This window comes from Lissotriton helveticus, chromosome 4_1, assembly GCF_964261635.1.
Source record: "Lissotriton helveticus chromosome 4_1, aLisHel1.1, whole genome shotgun sequence".
Lineage (NCBI taxonomy): Eukaryota > Metazoa > Chordata > Amphibia > Caudata > Salamandridae > Lissotriton > Lissotriton helveticus.
Genome location: NC_136063.1, coordinates 794,901,723 through 794,916,458, shown reverse-complemented (window position 1 = coordinate 794,916,458; position 14,736 = coordinate 794,901,723). Strand labels below are relative to the sequence as shown.

Sequence of the window (14,736 nt, the reverse complement as noted above, 5' to 3'; positions counted from 1 at the left end):
AGCATTGCTTCAGAACATCCTAGCCTGATGGAGAAAGTAAACAATCTGAGGTGGAGCTAGCGTACTGGTGCATTGAGGATCAAATGTGGAGTCACAACAGGTCTGTGACTAGAGCTTCACAGAAGTAAAACAAATTGCAAATAACCAGGTCCAGCACTAGTTGGCAGGGGTATGCGGAGCATGTATATCTAAAGCCACACATGCTACAAAACATATATTAGGTGTATTTACTTGATTACAGCCATATTATACACCCATGTAGCATCAAAAAAATATACAATCACCACTTTCCAAAGTTAACCAAATACTTTATTAGCATATTCTACAGTATATACAGATGAAAAAGGCCACAGCAGTTCTTCAACATATAAACCCTTTGAAAGCGGAGGGCTTTATGTAGGATAGACAAGTACTGTTGTGAAGTCTGTCAAAGAGGGGATATGCTCAATACAGAAGTCCTGGGAAATGCAAACACCCAGATGAAATGTTACACAAAGTGTACTCTTTATAGCTTGAATACTAAGCGCACTGTTATTGAGCTGACAATGGAGAAGTTTAACTTACCTTTGCATTCTAATTTATAAATCCTGAAAGAAAGCAGCCACACCTCTTTAACACCCACTCCCTAACTCAGGAAGCCAAATGAAAAAAGAAAACGGCTGTCGTATTTTTTCTTCAGAACCACTTACACAAAAGATTTAATAAGTTACCAAACCTCTCTCCACAACCAGCTTTAGCTCCAAGTAGGGGGATAAGAGAACGCAGATAAAGGCAATGGCAGAGGAAGAAAATTACAGAAACAGGTGCGGGGACGGGGCGGGTTGAAATCATCATCGATTAGCTTTAAGCAATCCAGGACAAACAAAATGGTATGAATGATCAGGGCTAAGCACATGGGTCTCAGTCAGATGCAGTTTAATCCTTGCCCTTCCTACACAGCTAGCTGATGCAAAATATTCCTTAACTAAGGATACAATGGCTAATATAGGGACAAAAGCATACCCCCTTCACCTCAACTTCAGTAGTTTCCACGACAAACCACCAGAATTTAAGGACACAAAATGTTAGTTGAAATTACTGGACTGTAACTGTGAGAGGTAGACCCTGAATCACCACAAAGATACATTCTTATTACTCGTGTGCTCCAAGTGATTTCCAAAATCAGAATGCCTCAGGAAAATTGTTAATACTGATTCTTACATGAGCGAATGCGAAGCCTGCCACAGACAGGTACCGCAAGGATTTGGCAATCACAAGAAAAGTAGAAGATACTTTATCACCTAATGGCTGTCATTTTGCCACAGGAATGTTAATCTATAGCGAGAAAAGATGGATAGAGCTTCTGAAGAGTTTAAACTCAAAGTAGGACTCAAAGGAACAATAATTGAGGTGCCATTAAATATTCACAGCTGCACAATTAGGAAATATTTCCTGATTAAGTTGAAATATGACATTACCCATGGAACAAAGCAAAGGAACAATATAATGTATAACACCGTCTCTGTAGAAACATGTTCAGGGCCCTCTGGAAAACAGGAATGAAGCTCTCTGATTCTCCTAAAAGACCGACAAGGTGGCGCACTAAACTATTCTACGGCAGAAATATATCTTTATTTATATTCAATAGATAATGCTCCTTGAAGAAGAACACTAATGAGGAAAAAAAAAATTCAGGACACAGAGGATGCTATTGGATTACAAGCACATAAGGACGCTCCACACTTATGGAGTGATCACAAACTGTAATAACGGAATATTCTGTGCATGAATCCATCATAGTTCAAGAACTGGCTCCTGGAAGCCATAAAAGACAGGACATTGACATGCGATCTCTTGAGGAAAATTAATTTCCTATCCACTGCTAAACAGCGTGAATCTCCAACTAGTACCTTTTGTTCCAAATGAAACTATCCAATAGTACACATCATGTTAAGATAGTTTCAATTCTTAAGATTTTTTTCAGAAGTAGAGGGGCCTGTTTTATTTTTTTTACTAACAAGTGTCTAGTTTGAGCACAGTAAGGGAGAGACAAATCATCCCCTTTAGCAGAGATAAGAGTTTCAGCTGACGGGAGTAGTTCAGTGGCTTGAAGGTCTTAGTACTAGCATGTTCGGGACAAGACAAAAGGGGAAACTGTTCCATCTACAAAGTCACATCATTTATTGGAATGGAGTGTATACAAAAGTATTCAATGGCCAAGGAGGCACTTCTCCACATTCAAGATGCACGCAAAATGCTCTATTTCTGAAGGTAAATGAATCCTACATGTTGAAAATACCCTGCAAGTGTGCTGGCCTAGTACCTCCCCAAATGAAATGAAAAAGGAGGTAGATTCTGTCGATTTCCACAATACTGATGCCCTGTGCTGTCTGAAAAAAGAGGAACCTTGTGTGGCCAATTCCACAATCTCAGAGTCAAGCTACCCACTGGAAATGCAAATGAGGTGACTTGCTCCTATCTAAGCAGACTATGGCAGTGATGTTTGTGCTACTAACTTGGATCACTCTTCCTCGGAGGAATGATTTTAGTGCCACAAGTGCTTATATGCACATCATGTATGGCCCACCAATCATAATCCGAAGCGCCAACTGTAACTTTGCTAAAATAAAAAGGGTTCTGAATAGAAATAATAGAAGTAAACTGTGTTCTTGTGTGAGGACAAAGCCATACTGAACCTGTGGATATAGTTATATTATACGACCACTGAAGACATTTTGAGCTGTTTCAATTGTAAGCAAACAGTCAGGCAATATATGGATCTATGCCCACATGAATCCAAGAAGTCTGACCAATCATTAAATAGATCAGTCTACAAAATGAGGTAGTGTTTCCTCAATGACAACACACTCAAACAACTGAAAGCTATACCCAAGGAAATTGTTTCCCTGGTTGTAGTAGAATGTCAAACTAAAAAGGGTTATAAAACCACCAGGAAGATAAAAAAGATTTGAGGCAAGAAGATGGTTCTGACTGTCTCTATTGCTTGAAAGCGTGAAGATGTGTTCCCAAAAGAAGTGACTTACTTTTGGTAATGCTCTTTCTGGTGGATACTCTATTTAACCACAGATTCCTCACCTTAGAATACTCCCCAGGTGGCAGACTGGATCAGGAAAACTCTTATCCAGCAATGCTCATGCGCACCGTTGGGTGGCATCGCGTGGCTCCATGTTGACTCCATACTGCCGCAAAACATCATGGAGCAGAGCAGCATATAAGCAACCTTCCTTAGCACTGATGTCAGTTTTTTCAGGTCTCTTTCTGCGCCTTCGGACGCAGAGTGTAAACAACTCTAATACCAGTGTGCAGTCTCCTAACGTTTAACATTTTTAGATAGTAAAAAGAGCCATGCCACAGAACAGGGAGGTAGGAGGGCAGTGAGGAAACTGCTGTTAGATAAGAGTATCCACCAGAAACAGTACATCCCCCAGGTGGAAGGTCTGTGAAGTGTACTCTGAGCAAAAAGTCTTGCAGGACCAAGCAGGTGAATAGTCCTTCCTCCCTGACGTGGCTGTCAAAGCAGTAGTGCTTCGTGATAAAAATCTTTTTAGTGCATAATTTTGTCTTTTGAGATTGCAATGATGCATGCATTTCCTCACAAATTTGTTTTGGATTGTCAATGGAAGTAGGATTGGATTTACAAAATTGCCCAAAACTAAAAAGTTTTGATGTCGGAACAGACTCAAATTAGGAAGATCAACAGGTAGTGAAAGAAACCACTTCCATTTTGCACTGGGGTAGTCATAATCAACAAAAAGAAAGATCAATGAGTTTGCATTAAAAAGTATGGAATCATTGACAAACTTAAGGCTCTAAGCAGTACATTTCAGGGTATAGTAAGTAATGCCTAACTTCTTTTGTAGTGATGAGCTTTTGAAAACTGCCCCTTTGAAACATAATTTCCAGCTCTTTGAGAGGGACAAGACATATCGTGCAAAGGCCATGTCACTGCTTTATGGCTTCAGATTCTCCATCGAGTGCGAGTCCCACAGACACTGCAGTAACAGGGTCCATGTCTCTTTATTATCGTAGCAGTAAAATTGGTAGCCCGTTCAGAGATTTTCTGACACACAAACACACTCATTCAAGTTTATTTTGCGATGTAATTGGACTAAAGAACTGAGGCTCTCAGGATGGATGATAGTGAGCCATTAGATCTGTGGATACAACTACATGGTACAATGTATTAGCCTCTTTGGACTACAAAGACTCTTTGCCATCATGGATTCCCACAGTAAGGAAATGCAGCTGGAAGACTGGGTGGTTTTCTGTAGCAAACTATCAGATCTTGTGTAGGTTCGCCCAAGGATGGATCTGCTTAAAGGGCTTTATTAACTTCAGAGGCAGCTCTGGTGAGCCTGCTGAAGTAGCATGTGCGGAGTTACCCCACTGAGGTCCTCAATCTCATACGCAGCCAACCCTGTACTACAACTGAAGGGCCCAAAAATCTGACAGGAGTGACTGAAAGACTCCAAAGGATCCTCAACAAGACGTATTCCATGGCAAGCAGGACAGGATTGGGACATTACTTGAAGTGTAAATTTGCAAAATCAGATTTATAGAACACAATAGCAAGTAAGGAAAATGGTGGCTGATGTAGACTGCACATAAAAATTAAAAAAAACATACAATTTCACCGTAAGTGGAGCGTCAGAAAATCCAAAACGAACACTAGAGAAATTAGTAAGATCTATGTAGGGCTCAGACCAAAAGAACGGATGCCGTACTGTTAAACTCTCAGGTATACCAATTCCTGAGCAGGACTGGAGAGCAAGGGAGGAGTTAGTATGGATACTGGTTTTAGGAGAGGACATTTGAACATTTGTGGTGTTATATCACTATCATACTTCCTTGGACCGTTCACCTTTTCAGAGATTTTAAATAACAGTGGCAGGTCTCTGTGATACCATTACCCATCCTACATTGCTTGTAGTTTGAGCAACACGAGAAAAAGCTAAATTTTAACAGGTTTGGCCTTGGCGTGATGGATTAAAAAAACAAAATGTACAGATCGCTTGTTACCAGGAATCTGGATTTAATTAGGTTCAATGTATGAATACATTGACTTAAATTAGTTTAGTTTATCAACCTTCATGGCACGTACCGCATTTCTCCTGCCAATGATTTTTCATATGCCTGGCACAATTTCCAGGCATCACCAATTCATTTTGGCTAATTGAAATTAATCATAATCTTTGGAGGGAAAATACAATGCTTAGTGCTCACAAACAATGTGGTGCAACTCAGTGGTATGTCTCGAAAATTGCTTTTACCGGAAGGTACAGCTGAAACCAAGTGACTTTGCATTGGCTATTCCTTCTGATCTTTAATAACTTTTGGAACTTACAAAGGATAATTCATTCAAGTGGCAAAAGCGACTCTACGTTACACAGTAAAATGCTTTTACTTTCTTCTACTCCTAAAGAGGGGGGAGGGGATGTAGTTCAGAACACAGTAAGTCAGGAGAGACATCTGTAGAAACTTACAAAATTAAGTGCCGTGTTCAGCCACATTTATGTCTATTGAGTACAATGAAGGACCCCGTTTCCACGTGGTTCATGTTTATTGCAATTACAGGTGAATGCCCTACTGGCCTAATAGTACGACCAGATTTTAATTGTGAGGTGTACCTCATGATTTTCCCTAATAAATATTTTTTAAAAACTGTAAAAAAGAAATGTAACGTCTACACATTGCACCATGCCAATAGAGCATCCTCAGTCGTGTTTTAGCAAACCCCCCCAAACAAAACAATCAATGGCAAAGCTAATCGTTTTAAAAAGTAAAGTGCAGGTTTATCAGCTTTGCCAGCGATTGACAGACAAAATAATTTTTAAAAAACACAGTGTTGCTGTGCCTTGGTCTTCCATCAAAACAAGTGTACGCCACTCTGATGTTACGACGCATGTGCATGTCACAGCGACCATATTTTCGTTACCTTTTAATTTCCTTTTAAATAAATCTCATTCCAAGAAGGCTACCAGTGTATGTGTGATGACGCCCCAGCACCAATTTCTGAATGCAGAAGGTGGGACAAAGAAAGAATAGGGAGGAAAGCCACAACACAAAAGGCAGCGAACTAGACAAGAAAGCCATCCAATCCGAGCATCTGAGTGTCACCACTACACCAGCCGCCATTAGAACAGTTTGCACACAAGAGCCCTTTCCTGGTCATTGTCTGTTTAGAAAGGGCAATCCTAGTGAGTATTACATTTTTTTTTTAAATTAAAGAAAATAGGTCAGGCAAGATGTTACAAACTGATAAGTAGTGGTTCTGAAGAAAGAAAAAAAACAGCAGAAGAGTTTTCTTTTTTCCACCATCCCCACCAGGACCAGGTTCTCTAAACAGTCAATCAAAAAGCAGCACATTATGGACAGAAAGGATATCAATACAATTCTGTAAATGTGCAAAAACATTTGGTGGCGTCTCAAAGTATCGCAAGCCACAGACAGTCTATAAATAGGAAATCAAGTTATTAACATGATCATCTCAATCTAGAACACTCACAAAGCTCTAAAAATGGTCAATACTGATGAGTACTGGTATATCCCCACAATATAAGCTTCAGTTTATACTTGTCACTGAGACCACAGTCCGTGCATCGGTTCACAGTCCAGTATGAACAATTATTATTTCCATGTAAACATGACTAACGGACAGAGAAAATACATCAATCTTCTGTAAAAGATAACAAAATATCTGCTTTTAAAATTAAGCTATTACTTCATTATTCCAGTTTTATTAAAACAGAACCCATTCGGAGCTCCAATCCTGAGATCGTTGTAATAATAACAAGAAAGAAGGCCATAGTTCCCATTTTAAAGATCGGCAACCAGTCCATGTGTGGCCGAAAGCCTTTCAAGTTTTTGACTGCCCACTGATAAAGTTATATACTAGAAACTGGCCCGTTCCACAATACTTTGTTGCGAACACCTTTCCATCTGGAGTTGGGTCACTGAAAGCGATTTCTTCTTTTCCCAGATACCATCCGTATATAAAGTTACCTCTGTTGAGAAAACAAAACATGTTCAGGCAGGTAACCATTTCATTTTGAAAGTAAAAAGTGAGAAAATGCCACTAGACAATGTAGTAGAAGAATTATGTTACTTACCCTGCAAGCATCTGTTCATGGAATGTAGTGCTGTAGATTCACATGCTTTACATACTCCTGCCATCTAGTGTTGGGTCTGGATGTGTACATGTTGTTTTTCTTTGAAGAAGTCTCGAGGTAAAGTGACTCCTCCTATTGGCGATATTGTGCATTGGCATCAACTCCATTGTTAGATTGTTTTCACGCAGTCGGGTGAGAATGGCATGTAAGAAAGAGTTCGTAAAGGGATGACCATGCATACGATACTGTAAGTAGGTACTGCAACGGCCGCAGGTGTCTGGGGAGGAGGGCAGGCGCATGAGAATCTACAGCTCTGCATGACACAAACAGATGCTTACAGGGTAAGTAACATATCAGTTTGATGGCATGTGTGGCTGTAGATACACATGCTTTGCAAAGTCTAGAAAGCAGTGCCCTCTATAAAGCGGTGGCTAACCTGTGTGTGTTGCAGTTTGGAAAAGGGTAAGTGGCACTGTCTGTCCTACATTTGCTTGTTGGCATACTAATATATTCACACAGTAATGTCTAGTGAAAGTGTGTGGGGTTGACCATGTAGCTGCTTTACCAATCTCAGCTATTGGTATATTGCCCGGGAAAGCCAAAGATGCTCTTATTTTGCGAGTACTGTGCGCTTTAGGAGTGTGCAAGTATTGTGTGCTTTAGGTGTGGGCAAAGTTCTTTTAGCTTTGAAGTAACATGTCTGAATACTTTTAACTAGCCATGTAGAAATCCCCGATTTTGAAATGGGCTTTCCTATGTGGAGGGGCGAAAAAGCCACAAAAAGTTGCTTGGTTTTACGAATTTCTTTACTTCTATCAAAAGAGTACATTAAAGCTTTTTTAACATCTAGTGTTGTCTGTGTCCCACCCCAGGCTGCTTCAAGTGCTGTCGAAGATTGAAATCCATAGGGCAGCCCTAAAATGGTGCTGTGATTTCCTAACCAACAGAAATCAAACCATCTCTATGGACACTTATAAATCACATACCATGTCTATTGACAAGGGAGTTCCACAGGTCTCATGTCTGAGCCCCACACTATTCAACATTTACTTTGCCCCTCTAACCAACGTTATTAAATCCTTTGGTTCTAAATTGCTGTCCTATGCCAATGACACACAGTTAGTCATCTATTTTGATGAAGACACGGCCATAGTAAAAGAACGGTTCTTAATTGGGAGGAATATGATCGCTACCTGGATGAGCAAGGACTATCTTTAGTTAAACTCATAAAAAAGGAAATCATGCTGTTTGGGAAAGCCCAGCTACTTTGGTCCCTGGACTGGTGGCCCCAGAACTAGGTTCTGCCCCTACACCCAAACAGGTTGTGAAGAACTTCGGGATTCGAGTGGACCAAGCCTTGACCATGAAAGAGCATGTTCTTGCCACTATGGGCACCTGTTAACTTGTGAGCCTGCTGAGGAAAGCTCTTCTTTTTCTTCTGCTCTCAGCAAGGAAGACTCAGGTACAAGCACTGATCATGAGCAGATTGGATTATGATAACACGTTACTCACCTGACAATGAGACGTTATTGGTCAAATTACAAGATGTGCAGAATACAGCTGCCCGTCTCATCCGCAACCTTCCATCTGGCTCAGCTTCCATACCTTTACTCAGATCTCTACACTGGCTGCCTGTTAAGAAATGAGCTATTTTTAAAATGTGTTGTATTAACCACAAGGCATTGTTGACGAAGGTCCTAGCTACATAACGTCAAAGTTAAAACTTTGTCTAGCTATGCGCCTCAGATCTAGTGACAGAGCTTTGCTCGCGGTCACACACATCAGAAAAGCCCGAACAGGAGGTCAGTCTTTTTCCTATTTAGCTCCACTGTATTGGAACATGCTATCTTATCATATACGCACATGCTCTGACCACCTGAAATTCAGGAAAGTGCTCAAGACTGAATTGTTTTGATTTGGTTGCTTGCTCTGCCTGCAACCTTCCTGTACGCTGAGATACCCTTCCTGAGGTGATTCGCGCACGATCTAAGCTAAATTAACATAACATGTAGTGCTCTTTCTGCAACTGATACAGCTTTCGGAAAGACGACAGGTAATTCAACTAATTGATTTAGGTGAGAAGTAGAAACTACCTCTGGAAGGAATTTTGGATTCGTTTGAAGGACTACCCTATCTCTGTGTAGTTGGAAGAAAGGTTCTTACAAGGTTAGTGCCTGGAGCTCTCTGACATTTCTAAGAGAGGTGACGGCTACCTTCCAAGATAAGAATTGGAGAGGGCAGTTATGCAAGGGTTTAAATGGTGGACCTATAAGTTTGGTGAATACAATGTTGTGATTCCAAGCAGGCGCAGGGGAAACCCTAGATGGAATTACCCTTTTAAGGCCTTCCATGAACGCCTTAATAACTGGTATTTTGACTAGTGATAAATGTCTGTTTTGCAGATAGGCAGCTGCTGCAGCGAAATGTAAGCATACGGAGGTGTGTGCTAGTCCAGTCTGCAAATGGAGCAGGTAGCAGACAATGTTTTGCACAGTTGCATCAAAGGGTTGATGTGTTTACTACGACAGTAGAAAACAGATATTTTCCATTTTGCTGCATAACACACCCTGGTTATAGGTTTACAAGTCTCTTTGAGAATGGTAATACATTGTAGTGGGAGATTTAGGTAATCAAATTCTATGACCTCTGGAGCCAAATTGCAAGGTTGAGTTCCTTTGGATTTGCGTGCCTGACCTCTCTATGATTCTGAGTGAGAAGATCTGGGTAGAGGGGAACCTTCTCATGAGGCACTACTGAGAGTTCGAGTAGTGTGGTGAACCACGAATGCTGAGCCCAAGTGGGAGCTACTAGAATGAGGGTGAGAGATGTTTGCTTGAGTTTCCAAACCCCAAACGGACGAAGAGGGAGAAGTGTAGGCAAATGTCTCTGACCAATTCATCCATAGAGTATTGCCCTTGGATAGTGGGTGTAGTACCTAGGTACTCAAAGTACGGCCCGGCAGACTTTTAGATACAGCCCCGAGTGGAAAACAACGGCAGACGCACGTAGTCAGAAGCCATTATTCTGCCTGTTCATTCCTCGGGACCCCATTCATAGTAAAAAAAAACAAAAAGGCAATCAAGGAAGCATGCTCAAGAAATTAGTGATTCGTCTCCTCACATGTGCCCCCTCCCCTTCTTGCTCAGTGACGTGAGATGCAGGGGCTATAAGAAGGGGTGAAAGAAGATGTGAAGGTTTCAGGTTTTGCCTTCTCCGCTCCTCGACAACAACCCCCTGGCCATAAGCCTCAGTGTAGATGTCAGTAACAGAATTCAAAATGTCCGGGCAGATTAATTAAACCACAAACGGGGGTGCACGGAGGAGGTGGCAGGACATGGATCTAAACGCTCTCTTTAGTCAACTTTCGGAAAAATAGAACGAGCAGTTTAATATCTGCCTGAACCAAGAATCTGATCCGGACTCAGTTTTAGGAGCGTTTGATGACATTTGTAAGCAGGTATCTATTTATTTAACTGCCCCGAAGAGCCGATATACTCTGAAATTAAATAAGTGGTTTGATAAATCCTGCACACAAGCCCATAGCAGTTTCAAAGAAATAAAAACCTCCCCGAGAGACCACGGTGAAATCAGAAGGTGTAGGACACTTTAATAAGGGGTGATCAAGGCAAGGAAAAATGTGATTAGGAGGAAGGCCTGGGAGCAGCTGACTGCTGCATCTGCTGGCAATGACTGTGCTCTTCTCTGGAGGACAGTCAACGCACCATTTTTCCACTACTCCTTCTAGTATTGATACTAACATCCCCAATCAAGTCTTAGACATTTATTTCACCAAGCTATATGACTTCCATGATCGGACCTCTCTTGAGAGTGCTAGTGCAGCTGTAACAACCAGTTTTGGCAGTATAGAAGAATTAATTTTTATTGTCAAGGATGTAACTAACAGTGGCAATACTATATGGTGTTTCCTTGGGCCAGACGGTGTCCCTGTCAAGCTGTTCAAGGGCAATCTGACATTCTGTCCCCTACTGACAAGATTATTCATAAGATTGTCACTGACTGGCCCTCCTAAATCCAGGTGCAGGGCGATTATTACCCAGATTTTCAAAAAGGGGGACAGGAGTGATCCTCATTGCTACCGGCCTATATCTTTAATAGGTGCCATGGCTAAGATTTTGGGCAGGGTGCTGCTGAACCAGCTAGACAGCTTACTGGACTTTGGACGTTGCCTTGACTCGTCTACCGGTTTGTGTCCCCGTCACCTTTCCCCTCCTCTCCCCATGCTGTGTCTCTCACCCTCCCCTCCTCTTTCCCACCTTCATTATCTGTATACTTCCCCTACTCCAACCCCCTCCCCTGAATCTCTCACCCTGCCTTCTTTTCTCCTTACGTATTTGTGCCTATTGTTTATCTCGACCTTACAAGTAACTATGTTGCCATGCTCTAAGAACTGTGTAACCTTTGTAACGATGTAACCTGTAACTATGATCTGATGCTCATGTAAAGCGCTCTGATACCCGGGTCTAGCCAGCGCTATATAAAACTTTTTAAATAAATAAAATAAATAAATAAATAAATAAATAGAATGTTGGGCCTTCGAGAATAACATCTTAACTACAGTTCAATACGGTTTCAGGCCTGGACTAACTTCTGCCGACCAGTGCCTGGACCTCCACCTAATTTTGACCAAATATGTCTTCGTCAAAGAAGGTTGTCTTTACATGGCCTTTATGGACCTTAGTGCAGCATTGGACGATGTAGTCAGGTCAAAGTTGTGGAACATGTTATTAACTAAGGGCACTAATCCACAAATAATCCATCTTCTTGCTCAGTTGCATGACGATGTTTAGGGAAGTATCAGATTAGGCCAGAGTGGGGAATGCACCTCTTTAATAAAGACTAGAGAAGGTTTGAGGCAGGGCTGTGAGGGGACTCCTTTTTTTCAGTTTCTATATTAATGATTTGGATCAGAAACTCACTGCAGCCAGAGCTGATCCCCCGAGGGCTGGGAGCGACCCACTACCAGTCTTGATGTATGTCGATGACCGTGTCCTCATGGCCAAGAACTGTCAGACACCTTTGTATCCTTTATGTCCGACTTAGGCCTCTACACAAATACTACCAAGTATTTTACTATGGCTTCTAGCTCGCCCCAGATTAGGTTTACTCCTTTTCAGATTCAGATTTGTGGCACGGTACTCAGATGCGTACTTACCTTTACCTATCTGGGGGGGGTACTGTTCGATAGGAGGTCCACTTGGAGACACTGAAGGATGGTTAGAACAACCCAATTTGAAGCAGCCACTACCTCTCTGTTCAAATTCGCCTCTACGTTAGGGTCTATGCCAGTGGATGCTGCTGTGACTATTTATAAATCCAGACCTGCCCCAATTGTTTCATATGGTGCGGGAATTTGGGGCTATAATGATCATTCCTAATTGCAGATCTGCAAAAATAAATTCCTTCGAAGCCTGCTGTCACTTCCTGCTAGTGTCCCTTCTATCATTGCACAATAAGAACTAGGATCACAATTTTTGGGGGACCAACTAAGGATGGCGCACACTATGGTATGGTTATCTATCTGGCCCCGGCCAGAGGCATCCCCAACTCACATCGTGAATACTGACTTCATCAACTTCGCAGGGGCCCATAAAATTAGATGGCTTACACACATTAGACAGGATTTGCAAGCAATTAGCAGGATGGATTTGTAGGATTCTCACCAGTCCATTTCCCGCAAACAAAACAGCAGTGAAAGGAGCTGTAACTACAGATAGTCATTTGGTGTACACATGGGGGGCAGCGGTGACCTCGAATGGGAGCACTTTGAATTGATAATGTGTACCTGCTTTGACAAACCAGAGGTATTTTCGGTGAGCTGGATGTACTTAAGTAAGCATCCTTTTAGTCTAGTGCAGACAGTCACCCTGTTGTATAAGAGGAATTACATACATCTTGAAGAGTCACCATGTGAAAGTGCTCTGACAGAAAGTATTGATTTAGAGGTCTGAGGTCCAGTATAAGTCAGAGTGAACCATCTTTTTGTGGGAATGAGGAAGTATACAGAGTATATCTCTGAACCTTCTGCTGGAGGAACTGACTCTTTGGCTCCTTTGTGGAAGTGAGCCTGTACTTTCTGTTTGAGCAAACTTTGGTGCTGTTGGGGAAGTATGTGCCTGCAAGGTGGGATGTTTGGAGGTGTGTTGATGAGCTCCGGGCAATAGCCAGGTTGGATAATATCCAATACCCACTGGTCTGTTGTTATGGTTTTCCAATTGGGAAGAAACTTTGTAGTTGTCCCCCAACAGGTGTTAAATGGTCGGGGGGAATGGAAAGTGAGTCACTGTTTGGAATTGGAAGGTGTGGTACGAGTTGAGGTACCCCTTCCATGCCCTTTGGAATTATTACCCCTTATATGTACCTCTGTATTAACTTATTGAAGGGTAGGTGCGATGCTGTTGCCTATAGGAAGAGAAGAAGCATCTGATTATGTTGCTTTATTGCCCTGTTTGTATGTGTGGAGTCGAAAGGAACCACGAGGAGCAGGGGTTTGAAGCATCCCTATTGTTTTGAAAATCTCTGTGCTTTTTTTGTTTTTACTTGTGTTAGGTCCACTTGGGGCCGAAACAGATGATGTTGGTCAAAAGGGGCATTAAGGCGTGTCTGCTGTACGTCTGGCTTTAAGGCTGATATACGTAGCCAAGCGTGTCTACGTAGCAGTATGCTTGTATTTATGCCCCTGGCTGCTGTGTCCGTGGAATCCAGGGCACATCTGATGGAGTTCTTTGATATTATTTTACCCTCCTTTACAATTTGAAGGCCTCTTTTTTGTACTCCCCATTAAGACATTGGAGGAGTTCCTCCAGCTCATCCCAATGGGCCCGGTCATATCTTGCTAACAACCCTTGAGTATTGACAATTCGACAATAGTTGTCTGACTGTGCTGCTACCCTTTTCCCCGAAGCATTAATGTGTTTAGACTCTGTCAGGTGGAGGAGCATCTTCTGATGTCTGAGAGTTTGCTCTTTTTCACCTACATGTGGCGTAATGATTCGTGCTCGTACTGGATCTTTAAAGATGTCATCTGAGTGACGGCGCATACCCTTTAGCATGGGCAGATATTATTAACATGCTCTATTAGTAGAGGAGAGGTTTCAAATCGGAAATCATCCTCTATGGCATCTTTGTGCAAGGGAACCTGGTGATATGCAGATGCCCTAGCTAGAAGTTCTTGGAAGGATGTTGCATCATCAGTCGGTGATGGTCTAGCTGAGTAAAGGTCTAGGTCACTATCGCGGGAGGGTCTGTGACATAGCTGTCCCATGGATCTGAGGGCTGCTGATGATAGTCATCTCCTCCCCCCTGATCCCCAGTGTCAGACTATGGGGAACCTTGTGGAGTAATGTCGTCTGTGTCACAAAGAGAGTTATGTGAGGAAGGTGGAGAGTAATCAGGCAAAGGTGGCTGCAATGGACTAGCTGCATTTACCTTTTTCTGTTTCTTAGGAGGTACACCATTGGCCTGCTCAAAAGAAAGCCGACATTTTGATGAAACATGAGCTGAGTGAACTGCCTTTACCAAAGTCCGACCAGTAGAAGGCTGAATATGTAACAACTTCTGCTTCAGATCGAGTCTCTCTCTCATAGTTTCAAGGATCGGTTCCGGTGCC

General features: G+C 42.2%; 1 protein-coding gene across 1 annotated transcript in view; it reads right to left on the bottom strand.

The window, feature by feature from the left end:
* Positions 1–287: 287 nt before the first annotated feature.
* Positions 288–14,736, bottom strand: part of ESCO1 (establishment of sister chromatid cohesion N-acetyltransferase 1) — a 272,848-nt gene continuing 258,399 nt past the window's right edge. Inside the window, exon 10 of the mRNA XM_078687434.1 lies at positions 288–7,004. Coding sequence (XP_078543560.1) covers positions 6,857–7,004 — 148 coding nt within the window. The 3' untranslated portion in view covers positions 288–6,856. The remainder of the gene's footprint in view (positions 7,005–14,736) is intronic.